Below are 17,444 nucleotides of genomic sequence, written 5' to 3'. Positions count from 1 at the left end.
AAGACAACTGTATTTCTAGCCAAATCCATGTTAGACGTTTCTCCTGGCATTGTTGCTGGGGGTATTCCCGTGGCTTAGTCTTAGGGAAGCACACGCCTTTGAATACTGCTGAAGCTGTGAGTACCCAAAGCGCACCGGAGTACTTTTGCCATATGAGGTGTTAGTCACTGATACACATCTCAGTCAGACCTGATGGATTCTTGACCCCTTCCTTTTTTAATTTTTTAATTTTTAATTTTTATTTTTGTTTTTTAAGAGCACAACCCCTCAGGTGGCCACCATGAATCTCTGGTGTTTTCAGTTGGCTGCAGCCTATTTGCCATCTCTGGTTCAAACATATTCAAAGCCTGATGATGCTTCCCTCTGTTGTTCTTCTGCTGTGTGACCTCCGCACCCGCAGGGTTCAAGACTGTCAGAGCTGGGAGCCACCTTCACAACTACCAGGGTTTCCAGAACCTCCTTCTTCTAGCCCTGGGGATGGAAGAGATGTCATCAGAGGTGAAGGCTTATTAGGTTTCCATGCCATTGATAACGAATGAGGAGGTTTTCTTTTATGTAAGGGGAGCTTCTTATAACGTGCTTTAGTAGGGTAAAGAAGCTTTTGAGGTTTGGTTTCTCTGGAAAGATAATTTGTGATCCTGCCCTTGCTTTCAACAAAAATATAGTTTGCATACCAGTGCATTTTGTATTACTGAGCACTGGCTGACAAATGGTTCTTAACTCGTCATTCACTCAGCCACTGTTTCTTGAATGGCATATGTGTGCCAGCTGTAGTAGGAACTTGCTAGGCTCTAGGACTAACCCTTATGAAACGGGGGTCCTGGGGGAAGCAAATGCATATAAATATAAACGTTTGAGGGGATATCAGAGGGGGTGCCTATAGGTGCAAAACTTCGTTCATTCTTTGCCCCATCTAGGAGGTTTTGTGTCTTAGCAGCATGTTCCATAGCAACACATCCCTCTATCAAAATATTCATCTTATTATTTTGAAATTCTCTGCTTAGGTATGTGTTTTTCTGACTAAGTTTAGAACTGGTTAAGGACAGCCTATGGGGTATGTATTATATATATCTAAACACACACATATATTTATATATATACACATTACCATTATAAATTTACAATATATTTATATATATACACACATATATATTTCTCCCTTTCTGTATATACACACACACCACACACATATATGTACACACACACATATATGAAATTCTACTGCCAAGCACAGAAAGTCAAAACTAGGCAAGGATTCTTTTAGTGTTCATGAAAAAATAGATGTGCTTAGTTGAGAGCATCCTTCAGTTGCCAGGGGAAAGACAGGATGGATTCACAAATGGAGATAGTGTTTTGTTTTTGTTTTGGTTTTTGTTTTTTCTTTGTTTAACTCTTGAATTCAAAATAATCCAGACTTATGGAAAAGTTGCAAAAATAGTACAGAGAATTCCCATATACTCTTCCCTCAGATTCCCCAAACATTTCACCCCATTTGTACTTTCTCTTTCTCTCTCTGTGGATATAACTTTTTTTTTTTTTCTGAAATGTTTGAGAGTGGAAGGTAGAATGCAGGGTAGGGTGAAAGGTGGAAGGAGAGAGGTAGGTTGGGAGGCTTTTTTTTTTTTTTTTAAACCTTCTGAGATGGAGTTTCGCTCTTGTCACCCAGGCTGGAGTGCAATGGCACGATCTCGGCTCACTGTAACCTCTGCCTTCTGTGTTCAAGTGATTCTCCTGCTTCAGCCTCCCGAATAGCTGGGATTACAGGCACCCACCACCATGCTTGGCTAATTTTTTGTATTTTTAGTAGAGGGGTTTCACCATGTTGGCCAGGCTGGTCTTGAACTCCTGACCTCTGATGATCCACCTGCCTTGGCCTACCAAAGTACTGGGATTACAAGCATGAGCCACTGTGCCTGGCGATTGGGAGGCTTTTGCAGTAACCCAGAGCGCTGTGATGAGGGCTGGACCTGGTTGGAAATGATGAGAAAGGTGAGAAGTGGTTAGGTCTGGCATATAGTTTGAAAGGAGAGTTTAAATGGGTTAGATGACAAGAGAGAGACGTGGCTCTGAAGGCATAGTAGCCCTTGCCCTGCTGGGCCGGATGAGACAGGCAGCCTAGGGCTACTACCGCACCCTGCGGGCGGCTCAGGACCTGGGCCAGCGGAGGAACCAGGCAGTGGTGCTGGCCAACTTCGGGACCCTGTGCCTGCACGCGGGTGCCAGCAGGCTGGCCCAGCACCACCTCCTGGAGGCCGTGCGGCTGTTCTCAAGGCTGCCCTGCAGGGAGTGTGGCCGGGACTTCACCCACGTGCTCCTGCAGCTGGGCCACCTCTGCACCCACCAGGGTCCGGCCCAGCAGGGCAAGGGCTACTATGAGTGGGCCCTTCCAGTCGCTGTGGAGATGGGCCATGTGGAGAGTGAGTGCCCCGGTTCCTCCTGTTCACCTTCCGGGGCCACTCGCATCAGGGCACACCTGGGGTTTGTGATTCAGAAACAAGTGGTGGTTTTTCCACCATCGAAAGTGCTGAGTCATGGCCAGCAGCAGATGTTGGCAAGCGCCCTGGAGACAGGCGGTTCCCATGCAAGGCCAGGCCCTCTGCCCTACTGGGGCAGCCAGCTCTTCCCAGTTTGCCCAGGGACCATGCTGCCTTGAGCACGGAAAGTCCTGCGTGCTGGGAATCCCTAGCCATAACCCTGGGATCAAGACAGGCTCTGCTGAGCTGGGACTTGGGGCCCCTCCATGAGCCAGGCCCTGAACGCCGGTTCTTGTTCCCGTCTTATCTGCTTGGTGTGTTGGCAGGCTGCGCACCTGTCATCCCACTTCACAAAGGACACGGGGCGGGTGATTGCCCGAAGCCGCAGAGCAGTTCATGCAAAAGCAGCTCGTTGTGCAGTGTGTGCCAGGCCCCACCCATAAATGGGGCTTGTGGGGTCCTCGGGTGGCAGGGACTGAGCGTGGGAATGTGAGTTTTAGGCCAGAGAAGCCACAAAAGGGTGAGTGGCGTGATGGCGGGGCAGCACTTGGCCCCGGGTTAGGGAAGCCTCTTAGTCTGGGACCAGAGGGTTGAGAGGATTTAGTCAAGTAATAGGTGGTGGTGGAGGGGCTGGTGGTGTAGCCTGTGTGAAGGACCAGGGATAAGCTAGTGGGGGTGAGTGGTGGTGAGTGAGTGGGGGTGAGTGAGCGGGGATGAGTGAGTGGGGGTGAGTGAGTGGAGGTGTGATGGGGGTGAGTGGGAGTGTGAGCGGGGATGAGTGGGGTGTGAGCAGGGGTGAGCGAGTGGGGGTGAGTGAGCGGGGACAAAGGGGGTGTGAGGGGCGGTGAGTGAGTGGGGGTGATTGAGTGGGGGTGAGTGAGCGGGGATGAGTGAGTGGTGGTGAGTGAGCGGAGGTGTGATGGTCAGTGAGCGGGGATGAGTGGGGGTGAGTGAGCAGAGGTGTGATGGGAGTGAGTGATCAGGAGTGTGAGCCGGGATGAGTGGGGTGCGGTGGTGAGTGAGTGGGGATGAGTGAGCGGGAGTGTGAGTGGAGATGAGTGAGTGGGGGTGAGTGAGCGGAGGTGTGATGGGGTGAGTGAGTGGGAGTGTGAGCGGGGATGACTGAGTGGGGGTGAGTGAGCGGAGGTGTGATTGGGGTGAGTGAGCGGAAGTGTGAGCGGGGATAAGTGGGGTGTGAGCGGGGGTGAGTGAGCAGGGCTTATGCAGGGAGGTGCAGAGTTAGGAGTGCGTGGGTTGGGTGCTGGATGGTGAGAAGCTCTTCTGGAGAGCTAAGCAGGGCCTGGGGCCTCAGGCTGTGGCTTGGCCTTTTCCCCAAGAGCACTGGGGAGCCATGGAGTGCTATCCAACAGTCACTGCAGACTGAGCAGTGAATGGACAGTAGGTGGGCAGGGCTGTCCGAAATCTAGGCCGCAGAGGATAGATGAGGAAGTTGAGTCCAGGGAAATGGCCGAGACAAGGGATACTGTTGTGGGTCCCCTCTGCCTTGCAGTGCTTTGTCATGGCATAGTGAGAGCACTCAGAGCTGCCTCCTGTGGCCTGGACCAGAGCCCCAGGGGCTGTGGCCAAATCTGCCCATTTCCCAGCACAGGCCTGGCACCCACTCCTGGCCCTAGGAGGGATGAGATTTTGGGAAGGACCATGTGAAGGGGCCCCGGTCCCACATATCTGCCCAAGGAGGGGTGGGGGGTTCAGACCCAGGCTTCTTCCCCAGGGGCATTCTCTGACTGGAAGGAGACCCTCCAGGAATCCAGCGCCCCAACCCCCACTGCAGCCTCCCGTGGCTCCTGGCACAATAGCCTGTGGCACCTCCTCCTACGAGGCCCTCCCCAGGGTGCTGGGGGATTCAGACTTGGAAATGCAGGCCAGGGAACGGGGATCATGCCTCCCTATCTCCCTACCCTGCCCTGAATGGTCAAGGAGACCGAGGGCGGCGCTGATACCCCACATGCTTACTTGGGGTCATTTTTGAGTCACTTTTGGTAGTTTGTGTCATTTTAGGAGTTTGGCTGTTGTGTCTAGATGGTCTGATTTGTTGGTGTAGAGTTGTTCGTAGTGTTTTCATGGAATCCTTTTATTTCTGTCAGGTTGGCAATAATGTTTCCTCTTTCATTTCTCATTTTAGAAACTTGGGTTTTTAATTTTTTATTTATTTCTTTTTATTAGAGATGGGGTCTCATCATGTTCCCCCAGGCTAGTCTTGAATGCTGGCCTCAGCGATCCTTCCACCTCGGCCTCACAAAGCGCTGGGATGACAGGCGTGAGCCATGGTGCTCAGTCTCTGATTTCGGTCATTTGTGTCCCTCTTTCTTTTCTTGGTCAGTCTGGTGAAAGATTTGTCAATTTTGTTATTATTTTCAAAAAACCCACTTTTGGTTCTGTTGATTATCTCTTTTGTTTTTCCATTCTCTGTATTTTTACTTCCCATTTCCACTCTCATATTTATTATTTTCTTCCTTTTATTTGCTTTGGGTTTAGTTCATTCTTTTTCTAGTTTCTCAAGGTGGAAGGTTAGGTTTTTGATTTGAGATTTTTCTTCATCTTTGAATGTAGACATTTACAGTTATAAATTTCCCTTTCAGCACTGCCTTAGCTGCATGTTGGAATTTTTGATACACTGTGCTTTTTTTTTTTTTTTTTTTTTTTAAAGACAGAGTTTTGCTCTATTGCCCAGGGTGGGGTGCAGTGGTGTAATCTTGGCTCACTGCAACTTCTACCCAGGTTCAAGCCATTCTCATGCCTCAGCCTCCCGAGTAGCTGGGATTACAGACATGCACCACCCTACCCGGCTAATTTTTATATTTTTTTTTTTATAGAGACGGGATTTCACCATGTTTCCCAGGCTGTTCTCAAACTCCTGGACTCAAGCGATCCTCCCGCCTCAGCCTCCCACAGTGCTGGGATGACAGGCGTGAGCCACCGCGCTGGCCCGGGCTGTGCATTTGTTTGCATTCTTCTCAAATTAGTTTTCAGTTTCCCTGATGGTCTCTTTGACTCACTGGTTGTTTAGGAGTGTGTAATTTCCACATATTTTTGAATTTCTCACATTTCCTTCACTGTTGATTTCCAGTTTCATGCCAGTACAGCTGAAGAACACCTCTGCTTTGGTCTCAGACCTTCTCCATTCACTGAGGCTCATTTTGTGGCCTGGCACATGGTCTGTCATGGGGAATGTCCCATGGGTGCTCGAGAGGACTGTGTATTCAGCTGTTGTTGGGTGGTGTGTGTAACAGCTGTCCATTTGGCGTACCTGGTTTCCTGTGTTAATCTCCGGAATGTTTCTGGCACTAGAAAATCAGAAGCTTTCCACTGTTCCCAGCGCCCTGGCTTTGGGAGAGGTCAGTGAGCCTGTGGCTTGGGAGCCTGGTTGCATGAGAGAAGCATGTGTGGGAACGCCAGGGCCCAGCTTTGAACCCCGTTCCCCCAACATGATGCCGTATGTGGCAGACATGATGCTTGGCTTTGCTCTCTCAGGGTTCCATCTGCGACAGGGGCTACTTGTGCCCCTGGCCTCATCAGCTCAGGCTGAAGGCGGCCCTGGTCCTGGCCAGAGAGGCTTTGTGAAGCAGAAATAGATGGCCTGGTGCAGGGGCCGAGCCTGGCCAGGACCTCAGCCCTGGGAGTTGTAAAGAAGGCCGGCCTCTACCATGAGCATCTGCACCAAGGTGTGCCCATGTAACTGTGTGTTCGGAATCTGTCCTGAAATGGGTGCATGGCCTGTCTGTGCTCAGTCTCCCCACCTATGGGGCCCAGGCTCACAGAGGTGTGAAAGAGGCAAGCATGGCGCAGGGTCCTCCGAGCCCAGCCAGCCTCGCTTCAATGCTGGGAGACTAACGTCTTCCATTTTGTCTTCTGCCCAGGCCAGCTGCGGTCCTTCCAGCGGCTGTGCTACTTCTACGGCACTGTCATGCCCAGTGAGGCCCAGTGTGTCATCTACCATGAGCTCCAGCTCTCCCTGGCCCGCAAGGTGGCCGACAAGGTGCTGGAGGGGCAGCTCCTGGAGACCATCAGTCAGCTCTACCTGTCCCTGGGTACCGAGCGGTAAGGGCTGGCTTTGCAGTGGTGGAGGTGGGGACGGGCAGGGCAGGGAGGGGGGCACAAGAAATCTGGCCCAGGACCCCAGCAGCCCCTCTCCTTTTGATCATTTGGTTCCTTGGCATCAGATGCTTTGAGCTGGTGGGCCTGGGGTCGTTCCAGGGCTGCTGCTGGCCCGTGAGTCCCAGCTTGAGCCTCCCTTGTTGGGTCAAAGGTCATCTCCACCCCAGCAGAGGCAGTACGTGCACTCGGGCTGTTCTTCCTACTATGGTGGCTTTTGTCATCTGACCTCTGACTGCCCCGAATCTTTACTCCTGGCCTTCATCTGTCCCCTTAAATGTGACCACAGCAGCCACCTGTGGCTTCTCTCCCACAGAAGACAGAGCCAGTTGTGTCACCTGCTTCCCTGGGGCAGGGTTTCAAGGTCTCACATCCCATATGTGGCCTACTCGGCTTCCCCCAAGCATCCTGACCTGGTGGGGTAACCATGGCCCTGGCCACTCCACCCACAGGGCCCAGTGACATTGCTGCAGTCACACCCCCTCGAGTGTCAGACTTACTGAGAGAGCAGGGAAGGAGCCAGATTCCATGGGGACCTGGGAGACTGGCTCCAGTCTTGGCCTCAGGTTCACAGAAGGAAAATGGGCCAGTGTGCTAGAGCCATGCTTCTCAAAGTGTAGTCCCTGGACCAGCAGAGCAGGATCCATGTCACCTAGGAGCCTGTGGCAAGTGGGAGTTCTAGGGCCTGCCCCAGGCCTGTGGAGCCGGAAGCTCTGTGGGCAGGGCCAGCAAGCTATAGGGACAGGCCTCCGGGTGACTGTGATACCTGCACACCTTGAGAACCATCGGCCCAGATAGCCTCTGAACACTAACGGCTCCTGGTGCGTCTGGAGAAGACACAGGCCATGTCTGGAAGGCAGGGGAGATGGACTAGCACACTCCTCCTGCCACAGGGCAGCATGATGCTCAATTCCCTCAGAAGGATATCCTTCATCTTTTCCATGCTGTGTGTGTTCACCCTGGCCCTCCCAGTAGCCTGGGAAGGGCAGAACACTGCACACACAAGAGGGCCGTTCCCAGTCCGCACATTCCAGATTCATCTGTCACCAGACCCACAGGAGGAGGCAGACTGGTTCCAGGAGGATGAAAGCCCTTGTTCTGACACCTGTGTCTGATTCCAGGGCCTACAAATCCACTCTGGACTACACTAAATGAAGTCTGGGGATTTTCATTGATCTTCAGAAGAAAGAGAAGGAGGCGCGTGCCTGCCTGCAAGCAGGGAAGATCTACTACAGCCTGCAGCAGAGCGAGCTGGTGGACCTGTACATCCAGGTGAGTGGCAAGGGATGCAGGAGGACCCCTGTGCTGTTCACTCTCTGTCCATCCACCCATCCATTCATCTGTCCATCCATCCATCTGTCCATCCATCCATCCATCATTCATCCATCCTTTTCTCATCCATCTATTCACCCATCTATCCATCCATTCACCTGTCCATCCACCCATCCATTCATCCTTCCATCATCTATCTGTTTACCTGCTCATCCTTCCATCCATCCATCCATCATCCATCCATTCTTCCATCATCTTCCCATATACCTGTGGGTCCTTCCATCTATCCATCTATCATCCATCCATCCATCCTTCCATCCTTCCATCATCCATCCATTCACCTGTTTGTCTTTCCACGCATCCATCCATCCATCCATCATCCATCCCTCCGTCCATCCATCCATCCCTCCGTCCATCCATCCATCTATCATCCATCCATCCTTTTATCATCCATCCATTCACCTGTCCATCCATCCATTCACCTGTTCGTCCATCCATCCATCCTTCCATCTATCTTTCCATCATCCATCCAACTGTTCATCCTTCTATCCATCTGTCCATCCATCATGCTTCTGTTCACCTCTTCGTCCATCCATTCACCTGTTCGTCCATCCTTCCATCCATCCTTCCATCCATCTTTCCATTATCCATCCAACCGTCTTCCATCCATCCATGATGCTTTCATTCAGCTGTCCATCCATCCATCCATTCATTCATCATCCATCCTTTTATCATCCATCCATCCATTGAGCTGTTCATCCATCTCTCTGTCCATTCTTCCATCCTTCCATCATCCATTCACCTGTTCATTCTTCCATCCATCCATCATCCATCCATCCTTCCATCATTCATCCACTCGCCTGCTCATCCTTCCATCCATCCATCCATCCATCCTTCTATCATACATCCATTCACCTGTTCATCCTTCCATTCACCTGTTCATCCTTCCATTCATCCATGTATCGTCCATCCATCCATCCATTCATCCATCCATCATTCATCCATTCTTTTATCATCCATTCATTCAGCCACCATCCATCCACCTGTTCGTCCATTCATCCATCCATCCTTCCATCATCCATCCATTCACCTGTTCGTCCTTCCATCCATCCATCATTCATCCATCCATCCATCCATTTTATCCATTCATCCATTTATTCATCCATCCATCTATCATCCATCTATCCTTCCATCATCCATCCACTCACCTCCTGTTCATCCTTCCATCCATCCATTTATCCATTCATCCATCCATCCATCCTTCCATCATCCACCCATCTTTCCATCATCTATCCTTCCATCATCCATCCATTCATCTGTTCATCCTTCCATCTATCCATCATCCATCCATCCATCCATTTATCCATCCATCCATCATCCATCCAGCCATCATCCATCCATCTGTCCATTCATCTATCCATCCTTTTATCATCCATCCTTTTATCATACATCCATTTATCATCCATCCATTCACCCGTCTATCCATCCATTCACCTGTTCATCCATCCATCCGTCCATTCATCCTTCCATCAACCATCCATTCACCTGTTCATCCTTCCATCCACCCACCTGTTCATCCTTCCATCCATCTACCATTCATCCATCCACCATTCATCCATCCATCATTCATCCATTCATCCATTTATCCATTCATCCATTTATCCATTCATCCATATATCCATCTATCATCCATTCATCCTTCCATCAACCATCCACTCACCTCCTGTTCATCCATCCATCCATCATTCATCCATCTATCCATTTATCCATTCATCCATCCATCCTTCCATCATCCATCCATTCATCTGTTCATCCATCCATCCATCATCCATCCATCCATCCATCCATCATCCATCCATCTGTCCATTCATCCATCCATCTGTCCATTCATCCATCCATCCTTTTATCATCCATCCTTTTATCATACATCCATTTACCCGTCTATCCATCCATTCACCTGTTCATCCATCCATCCGTCCATTCATCCTTCCATCAACCATCCATTCACCTGTTCATCCTTCCATCCTTCCATCCATCCACCTGTTCATCCTTCCATCCATCTATCATTCATCCATCCACCATTCATCCATCCATCATTCATCCATTCATCCATTTATCCATTCATCCATTTATCCATTCATCCATATATCCATCTGTCATCCATCCATCCTTCCATCGACCATCCACTCACCTCCTGTTCATCCATCCATCCATCATTCATCCATCTATCCATTTATCCATTCATCCATCCATCCTTCCATCATCCATCCATTCATTTGTTCATCCATCCATCCATCATCCATCCATCCATCCATCCATCCATCCATCCATCATCCATCCATCTGTCCATTCATCCATCCATCTGTCCATTCATCCATCTGTCCATTCATCCATCCATCATTCACCCATCCATCATTCATCCATCCTTTTATCCATCCATTCACCCGTCTATCCATCCATTCACCTGTTGTTCCATCCATCTGTCCGTTCATCCTTCCATCATCCATCCAATCACCAGTTTATCCTTCCATCCATCCATCATCCATCCACATATCCTTTTATCCATTCATCCATCCATCCATCATCCATCCATGCTTCCATCATCCATCCATGCTTCCATCATCCATCCATCCTCCTGTTCATCCTTCCATCCATCCATCATCCATTCACCCATCCATTCATCCATCCATCCATCCTTCCATCCATCCTTTCTCCCATCCATCCATTCACTGTTCGTCCATCCATCCATCATTCATCCATCCACCCACCAATCTACCTATTAATCCATCCCTCCATTCATCTATCTGTCAATTTGTTTATCCATACATTCATCTACCATCTATCCATCCATATGCACATACATCATCTACCCTCCACCCATCCATACATTATCTACCCACCCATACATACATACAGACATACACACATCATTCCACCCAGCCAGCCAGCCATCCATCCATCCATCCATCCATCCATCCATCCATCCATCCATCCACTCATCCACCCATCCAACCATCCACCCATCCACCCATCCATCCACCCACCCGTCCGTCCATCCGTCCGTCCATCCATCCATCCATCCATCCATCCATCCATCCATCCATCCATTCATCCATCCATCCATCCATCCGTCCATCCATCCATCCCAGCATTAATCTATCCACACACTCATCCATCCATCCATGTGTCTACATCTCCTCATCCATTCATCCATCCATCCACTCATTCCTAAGCCACTGCTGAGCACCTGTTGTGTGCCTTTTTCCTCCCTCCAACTGGTTCCCTCATATCCTCCCCCAGTGGCCAGCATCTTCTCCCTGAGGGCAGAGGCGCAGCCCCTCACAGTGCCCAGCACCTGCTCAAATACAGCACATGCTCAAATAATGTGACCACTCAGTTAACACACAGAAGAACTTGCTCCAAGCAACACGTGGCACATCTCCTTACAAAATGAATCTATCATAGTGGCTGTTTTCAGAGGCTTTCCCAAACACAGTGTGGTCCGGAACAAATTGTGAAGCCCACGAGCCTGGTGAAGCTTTCATTACTGAGCACCTGCTGTATACCTCCTTGAGCTGAGGAGAGGGATCAAGAGCTCATGGCCAAGAGGGGACCAGGCCCACCCACAAACACTGTTGATGTGGCAGGGATGTGGCAACGCAGAAAGGAGCCAGGGGATGGGCTCCCAGCAATCTGGGGGCCACGGAGACTGGTTTGAGTGCAGGGGGAGTGGGCTAGGGCTAGCCCTGGTGGTAGGATTCACAGGTGTCGGGCTCCTGGGCTGCAGCTGCTCAGTCATCTCCTGGCACTCAGGTGCATCAGTTCATTGTCCTCATGCCAGTGGTGGGGGCAGCCCTAATGCACAGGGTCTGAAAAATGCTCAGGTGTACCTGTAGTGTGTGAGAGGAAGGAGGCTGGAAAAGGTGGGCATGGCCACCTCACCAGGTGTGGGTCTTGAGGGAACTTCTGTCTCCTTTCAGGTGGCACAGAATGTGGTCCTGTACACAGGTGACCCCAACCTGGGGCCGGAGCTGTTTGAGGCAGCTGGAGACATCTTCTTCAGTGGGGCCTGGGAGCAGGAGAAAGCTGTGTCCTTCTACTGGGTGAGCTGGCCTGTGGGCTGATGTGGGTGGGCCTCAGGGGGGCACCTGGAGGGCTGAGGCACAGGTGTGGCAGGGCAGAGGCCTCCCACCTGGAGGCAGGGCCACCCATGCACATGCTAGTTTCCAAGTGGTCTCACCGGGCATGATATTGACCGTGCCCCTGCCCGGGACAAACGCTCGGGGCCTGGATGTGACAATGGCTCTACCCTTGTACCTGATGATCTCAAGCAACCATGAGCGGGAAGTTCTGTCCCCATCTTTCAGATGAGGAAACTGAGGCTCAGAGAGGCACAGGGACATGTCAGAGGACACACAGCATGTCAGTGGGAGGCCCGGGTCTGCATGCACCCCGAAGTGGGACGGCTTCTCCCTTCCTCTGAGCTCACGGTGTGGCTCAGCCCTGGGCACAGATAAATGTGGTGTTTTTAGAGCAGAGAGGAGTGCTGGCTCCCCCGAGTCAGACCCCCGGTGACCAGGTGGGAAATACGGGTCTGAGGCTGCCGGGTGTAGCTGGATGGGCCTCAGGTGACTCTTCAGCCCCCAACTTGGGTGTCTGAACTGTGTGTTATCCCAGAGCACAGAGCTGTGTGGAGGTACAGGTGTAGCTGGGGTGTGGGAAGCTCCAAGCACATGTTTGAGCTCTGAGGAGGGCGCTGGGCAAGGTGGGTGCTACGGGAAACCTGACCCCACCTGCCTGTGTGGTAGGACCGGGTCCTGGCCCTGGCAATGACTACAGGCAACCGCAAGGCGGAGCTGCAGCTACAGCTGTGCAACAAGCTGGTGGCACTGCTGGCCACACTGGAAAATCCCCAGGAGTGCTTGGAGTTTGCCTACGTGGCCCTAGCACTCAGCATCACTCTGGGTAAGTCCCCTGAGCCCCACCCTGCCAGGACCCACACTTTGCCAGAGCCCAGCCTCCAGGACTGCAGGGCAGGAGCTGAAACAGCTGCTGGATTTTCCTGGTCTCCTGTCCAGGCAGGCAGATCTGCCCAACTGGCTTCCCCGTCCAGCTGTGCGGCACAGCCCGAGGTCTCACGCAGTGCAGAGCTCCCTGCCTGACTGAGCTCTGTTTCCTCTGCCTGTTCCCGCTGCTGACCACAAGGGCCGCCCAGTGTGCCCTCTGCCTTCCAGACATGCCAGGCATCTCGTTGGTCCCTGTATGTGCCAGGCTGAGTGGCATATTCCCTTTCTCTTGTACCCTTCCCACCCTCATCAACCACCCAGCTCTCTGGCTGATAAAATCCCAATTCCCCTTCCAACAGTCTGCCCCTTAAGGCCGGGCATCCCCTGGTGCTGTGCCAGGGTCGTCTGTCCCCCTCCAGAGACAGGGAACCCTAGGCAGGCCGCATGCCCCAGCGCCTTGTGCCCTGTGGCCCAGTACACAGTAGGTGTGCAGCTGACTCCCCAAAGTAGGGGGCTCCGATTGTGACACACCCAGGAGGAGTCGGATGTTATGTCTGTGGGTTGCCTGGAGCCGGGGTGCCTGGGAGCACCTGGACTGCATGGCTTTTGGGCTCCCCTGGTTAAAACCAGTGAGCATAGGCAGGTGGCTATGTGTAGGCACAGAGCTGGGCCATCCAAGTCCGACTTTGCCAAAGCCTCACAGTAGACAGGGGCAGGCCTTATTAATTCTGCTTTGCAGATGGGAAAGTGAGTCTGGGAACCCAGAAGGGACCGGCCAGAGCTGCCCAGGTGACCGCAGGTGCCTGCAGGCAAGCCAGGTGTACTGCCTGGGGTCTGCATACCTGCTCCAGAGGGGCCTGTGCCCTCCCTGCCCCAGGGAGCCACATCCTCACACCTGCCCCTTTGGCCTCCACCCCAGGGGACCAGCTGAATGAGCGCATGGCCTACCACCGGCTGGCCGCCCTGCACCATCAGCTGGGTCATGGCAAGCTGGCAGAGCACTTCTACCTCAAGGCCCTATAGCTCTGCAACTCGCCGCTGGAGTTCGACGAGGAGACCCTCCACTACGTGAATGTGTACCAGGTGCTCGGTGACATCATCTTCTACGACCTGAAGGTGGGTGGGGAGGGGCAGGGCTTGGGGTGTTCCCGGCCCCCTTGGAGTGGGATCTCCACCCAGACCCCAGAGGCCTGGGTTCCAGCCTTCCTTAGGAATGGCCCAGTGGCCTCCATGGAGCTCTGCAAGTGGCTGGAGGAGCCGGCAAGGTCAGCAGATACAATCTAGCTCCCAAGCTGGCCAGGCCCCACCCTCAAGAACTCAGTCTCAGCCAGGGAGGCTGACACATGAGTAGGCAATGGTGTCCTCTGGATAAAGAAGGAGGATTGCAGTCGGGGGGCCCTCCTGGAGGAGATGACACCAAAGCTGATTCTTGACAGTCAAGTGTCAAGTTGCATTTAACAAAGAAAACAGGGTCGGGAGAAGGACATTTCGGAGGACGGCATCATCCTCACATTGAATCAACGTTGCAAGATCCAACCCAAATCCTGGCGCCTCGTCTAGGAAGCCTGCCCAGGGTGCCAGCCTGCACTGGGCAACTCCTTCCTGGAGTTCCAAGACACCTTGAATTTTCACATCACCCAGGAAGGGTGGGGTGGGACCAGTGTCTTACCATTGGGTTCACAGACAGGGAAACCCCAGCTCAGGGCAGGTGCGGTGGGGCGGGGCCCCAGCCAGCCAGGCTGAGGCCTTGCTGGGTCGGGTCTGTCTCGAGGGGAGGTGCTGTGCTCCCTCTGCCCCCAGCCCTGCAGGGGTGGAGAGCTGGGACTGTCAGACTCAGACCTGGGGTGTCTCCACCCCTCTGCCCAGCAGGCACCGCCCCTCCTCAGCATCGCACCGGCACCGCGTCAGTGCTCCTTATGGGCTGAGGGGCCAGGACACTCCAGTCCTGCGGCCGAGATCTTGGGGGCCTTAGAACAACATGAGGAGCTGGGGCAGCCCTAAGACCCCGCCGCATATCCCCCACCGCAGGCCTGGGGCTGCCCGGAAGGCCCCCGCCCAGTGCTGACGACACCTGGTGGTCAGAAGTGGTCCCTGTGGCCTCCCAAGTCCCAGCCAGACAGGGAGGTGCCAAGTGTCAGACCTAGAGGGACGCTGCTCACCGCTCAGGGGCTCGCCTGGGACCCAGGTGGACGGGCCTCCCAGAAGAGGCCTTTCTCTGTTTTGGTCAAGCCTGCCGCCCACTCCGCCTGCCCAGGAGGAAGGAAAGGGCCAAGTAGTACCTGAGAGGCCAAAGTCCACGGTTGGGGTTGAGGGGCAGAGGCCTCCTTCACCTCCTTCCCATGCACAGCCCTCCTTCCCATGCACAGTCTTCCTTCCCATGCACAGCCCTCTGGGCCTCATCGTGACTATGCTGTCAGCGCAGGCCAGCTTCCCACAGGGAGGCCCCCTTGGAATTCCCCAAGGGCGGCTGTCTTTCCAAGGCTACACCCTCCTCCTTGTGTAGTAGGCTCTGGACCCAGGGCCCAGAGGAGTAGGAGAAAAAGCCGGGCTGCATGGGGCCTGGAAGGCTGGCAGAGAGGCAGGGGTAAATGGGCATCTTTGCCGATTGCCTCTAAAAAGGGGTCCCCTTTAGTCTACACGTGAGAGCGAGCCCTGGAATAGGTAGGATTAGGTGTGTCCTGGCTCAGCCTGCCACTCACTAGCTGCTGCACACACTACAGGCACATGGAAATGCACACGCAAATGCACACGGGCACAGGCACACGCACACACAGGCGCGCACACACAGACACGCACACACACACAGGCATGCACACAGGCACACAAACACGCACAGACACACAGGCACCCAAATATGCACAGACACATGCACAGGCACACGCAGAGACATATGCATTGGCTGGCTCCTTCCTGTTTAGTTGGGATGCCCCCACCCCTTCAGGAAGCCTTTGCCTTCCACCCCTGGCTGAGTCTGGGGCCTCCTGGGCCCCCCACAGGCTCCTGGGCTTCCCTCTGCCACAGCCCGGGCCACCCTGTGTGGTCAGTGTTCACTCCCAGGTCCCTCAGACTGGGAGCAAGGACATTAGGCTCAGCCACGTACCCAGCACAGAGTCCAGTGTTCGGCTGGGCCGGGGGGCATTGGATGAGCAGTGGCGGTGACTCGGGGCCTTCTCACGCCCCTGCGCCGTGTGTGGGGCGGGGCAGTGGGGGAATGGACTGCTGCATCTTGGACTTTGTCCTTGGCCCTGGGAGTCATCTTGAGATGGTAAAGAGGGACAGGCTAGGCATGGGTCTTAGAGAGGTCCCTTGGGTGACCCCATGTGGAGGAGGCGCCTGGGGAGAAGCCGGGTGGGGGATGGGAGGGTCAAGGAGGAGGTCTGGGAGACGGCATCCCAACCCAGGGATGGTGAGTTTGAGCCAAAGATGCATTGAAAATGGGAGTGGATGTCTGGGGAGTCACACTCCGTCAATATTTCAGGGAACATTGCCAGAGAGAACACCTGTGAGATGGTTTTGTACCTGGCCTGTCCCGTGGAGGGCCTGGAAATGGTCAGCATGGACAGGGGCCAGAGGGGAGCCTGGGTCACTCAACGCTGTGCCCCTGCTGTGGCTTGGAGCCACGGGCCCTGCATGGAACTCTCAGAGCAGGCAGGATCTGCCCTGACCTCAGCCCATGGGGAAAGCAGCCACTGCCTGCAGAGAGGGTGGCACTGGGGCAGGAGACTTGGGGTGAGTGGGGCGTAGGGGCAGTCAGGAAGGCTTCCAGGGGTGTCAGGGTCATCCCCACCTCCTGCAGCTGAGACCACAGCAGTGTCACAGGCTTCAGGGATCATGGGGTGAGCCAGCATTGGCTGGACATGTGGAATGACCTGGAGACAGGAACGGCCTCTGGGAAGACGGGCTCCGAGTCCCCCTTTTGCTGAGCATGACCTGTCCCCTTCAGGACCCGTTTGATGCAGCCGGGTACTACCAGCTGGCACTGGCAGCCGCCGTGGACCTGGGCAACAAGAAGGCACAGCTGAAGATCTACACGCGGCCGGCCACCATCTCCCACAACTTCCTCCTGGACCGTGAGAAGTCGCTCCTCTTCTACCAGAAGGCCAGGACCTTCGCCACAGAGCTCAACATCCGCAGGGTCAACCTGCCTCCTCTGCCACTCTGCGGGTGGGCCCCCTGGTTGGCCCCCAGCCACCCTCGCTGAGGACAGCATCCGAGGGAGTGGGTTTTGTGCAAGGAGGATGGTCTCCTCCCTCTCCTGGTGTCTCCCGTGGCTCATTTTCTGGGAAATGGAGGCATGAAAGCAGGGTTCAAATAGCAATAAATGGTTTTTTTTTTGCAATAACATACCGAAGTCCCCAGGGCATCCTTCCCTGTGTGCTTCCTGGGCTGTGTCTGGGGGCCATCTCCTTCCCTGGTGGCAGCCCGCTGATCTTGGGGATGAGAACAACTGTGAGTCCAACAGACCTGGGCCAGGTCATCATGAGCCTCGGTTTCCTCGGCGGCCAGAGGGGAGATGGTGGTGGAACTCTGGGCAGCTCCTTGCTCTCCCTGCTCAGAGCTCTTGCTGTAGGTCTCGTGC

At 53.7% G+C, this 17,444-nt stretch overlaps 1 protein-coding gene across 3 annotated transcripts in view; it reads left to right on the top strand.

Moving 5' to 3' along the window:
• The window catches only part of LOC106996457 (SH3 domain and tetratricopeptide repeat-containing protein 1), a 48,847-nt gene extending 31,638 nt beyond the window's left edge, over positions 1–17,209 (top strand). For 2 of the 3 annotated variants that reach the window (XM_078005039.1, XM_078005038.1), the window contains 6 exons: positions 6,353–6,533; positions 7,709–7,859; positions 11,840–11,962; positions 12,668–12,824; positions 13,785–13,981; positions 16,809–17,209. In XM_078005039.1, the coding sequence (XP_077861165.1) occupies positions 6,353–6,533; positions 7,709–7,742 (215 nt within the window). In that variant the 3' untranslated portion in view covers positions 7,743–7,859; positions 11,840–11,962; positions 12,668–12,824; positions 13,785–13,981; positions 16,809–17,209. Of the gene's footprint in view, positions 1–5,512; positions 5,831–6,352; positions 6,534–7,708; positions 7,860–11,839; positions 11,963–12,667; positions 12,825–13,784; positions 13,982–16,808 lie in introns of those variants that run through there. The other variant, XM_078005037.1, reaches the window with a different exon arrangement.
• The last annotated feature ends 235 nt before the right edge of the window (positions 17,210–17,444 follow it).

Source organism: Macaca mulatta, chromosome 6 (genome assembly GCF_049350105.2).
Source record: "Macaca mulatta isolate MMU2019108-1 chromosome 6, T2T-MMU8v2.0, whole genome shotgun sequence".
NCBI lineage: Eukaryota > Metazoa > Chordata > Mammalia > Primates > Cercopithecidae > Macaca > Macaca mulatta.
This window is presented reverse-complemented; position numbering and strand designations above follow the sequence as displayed.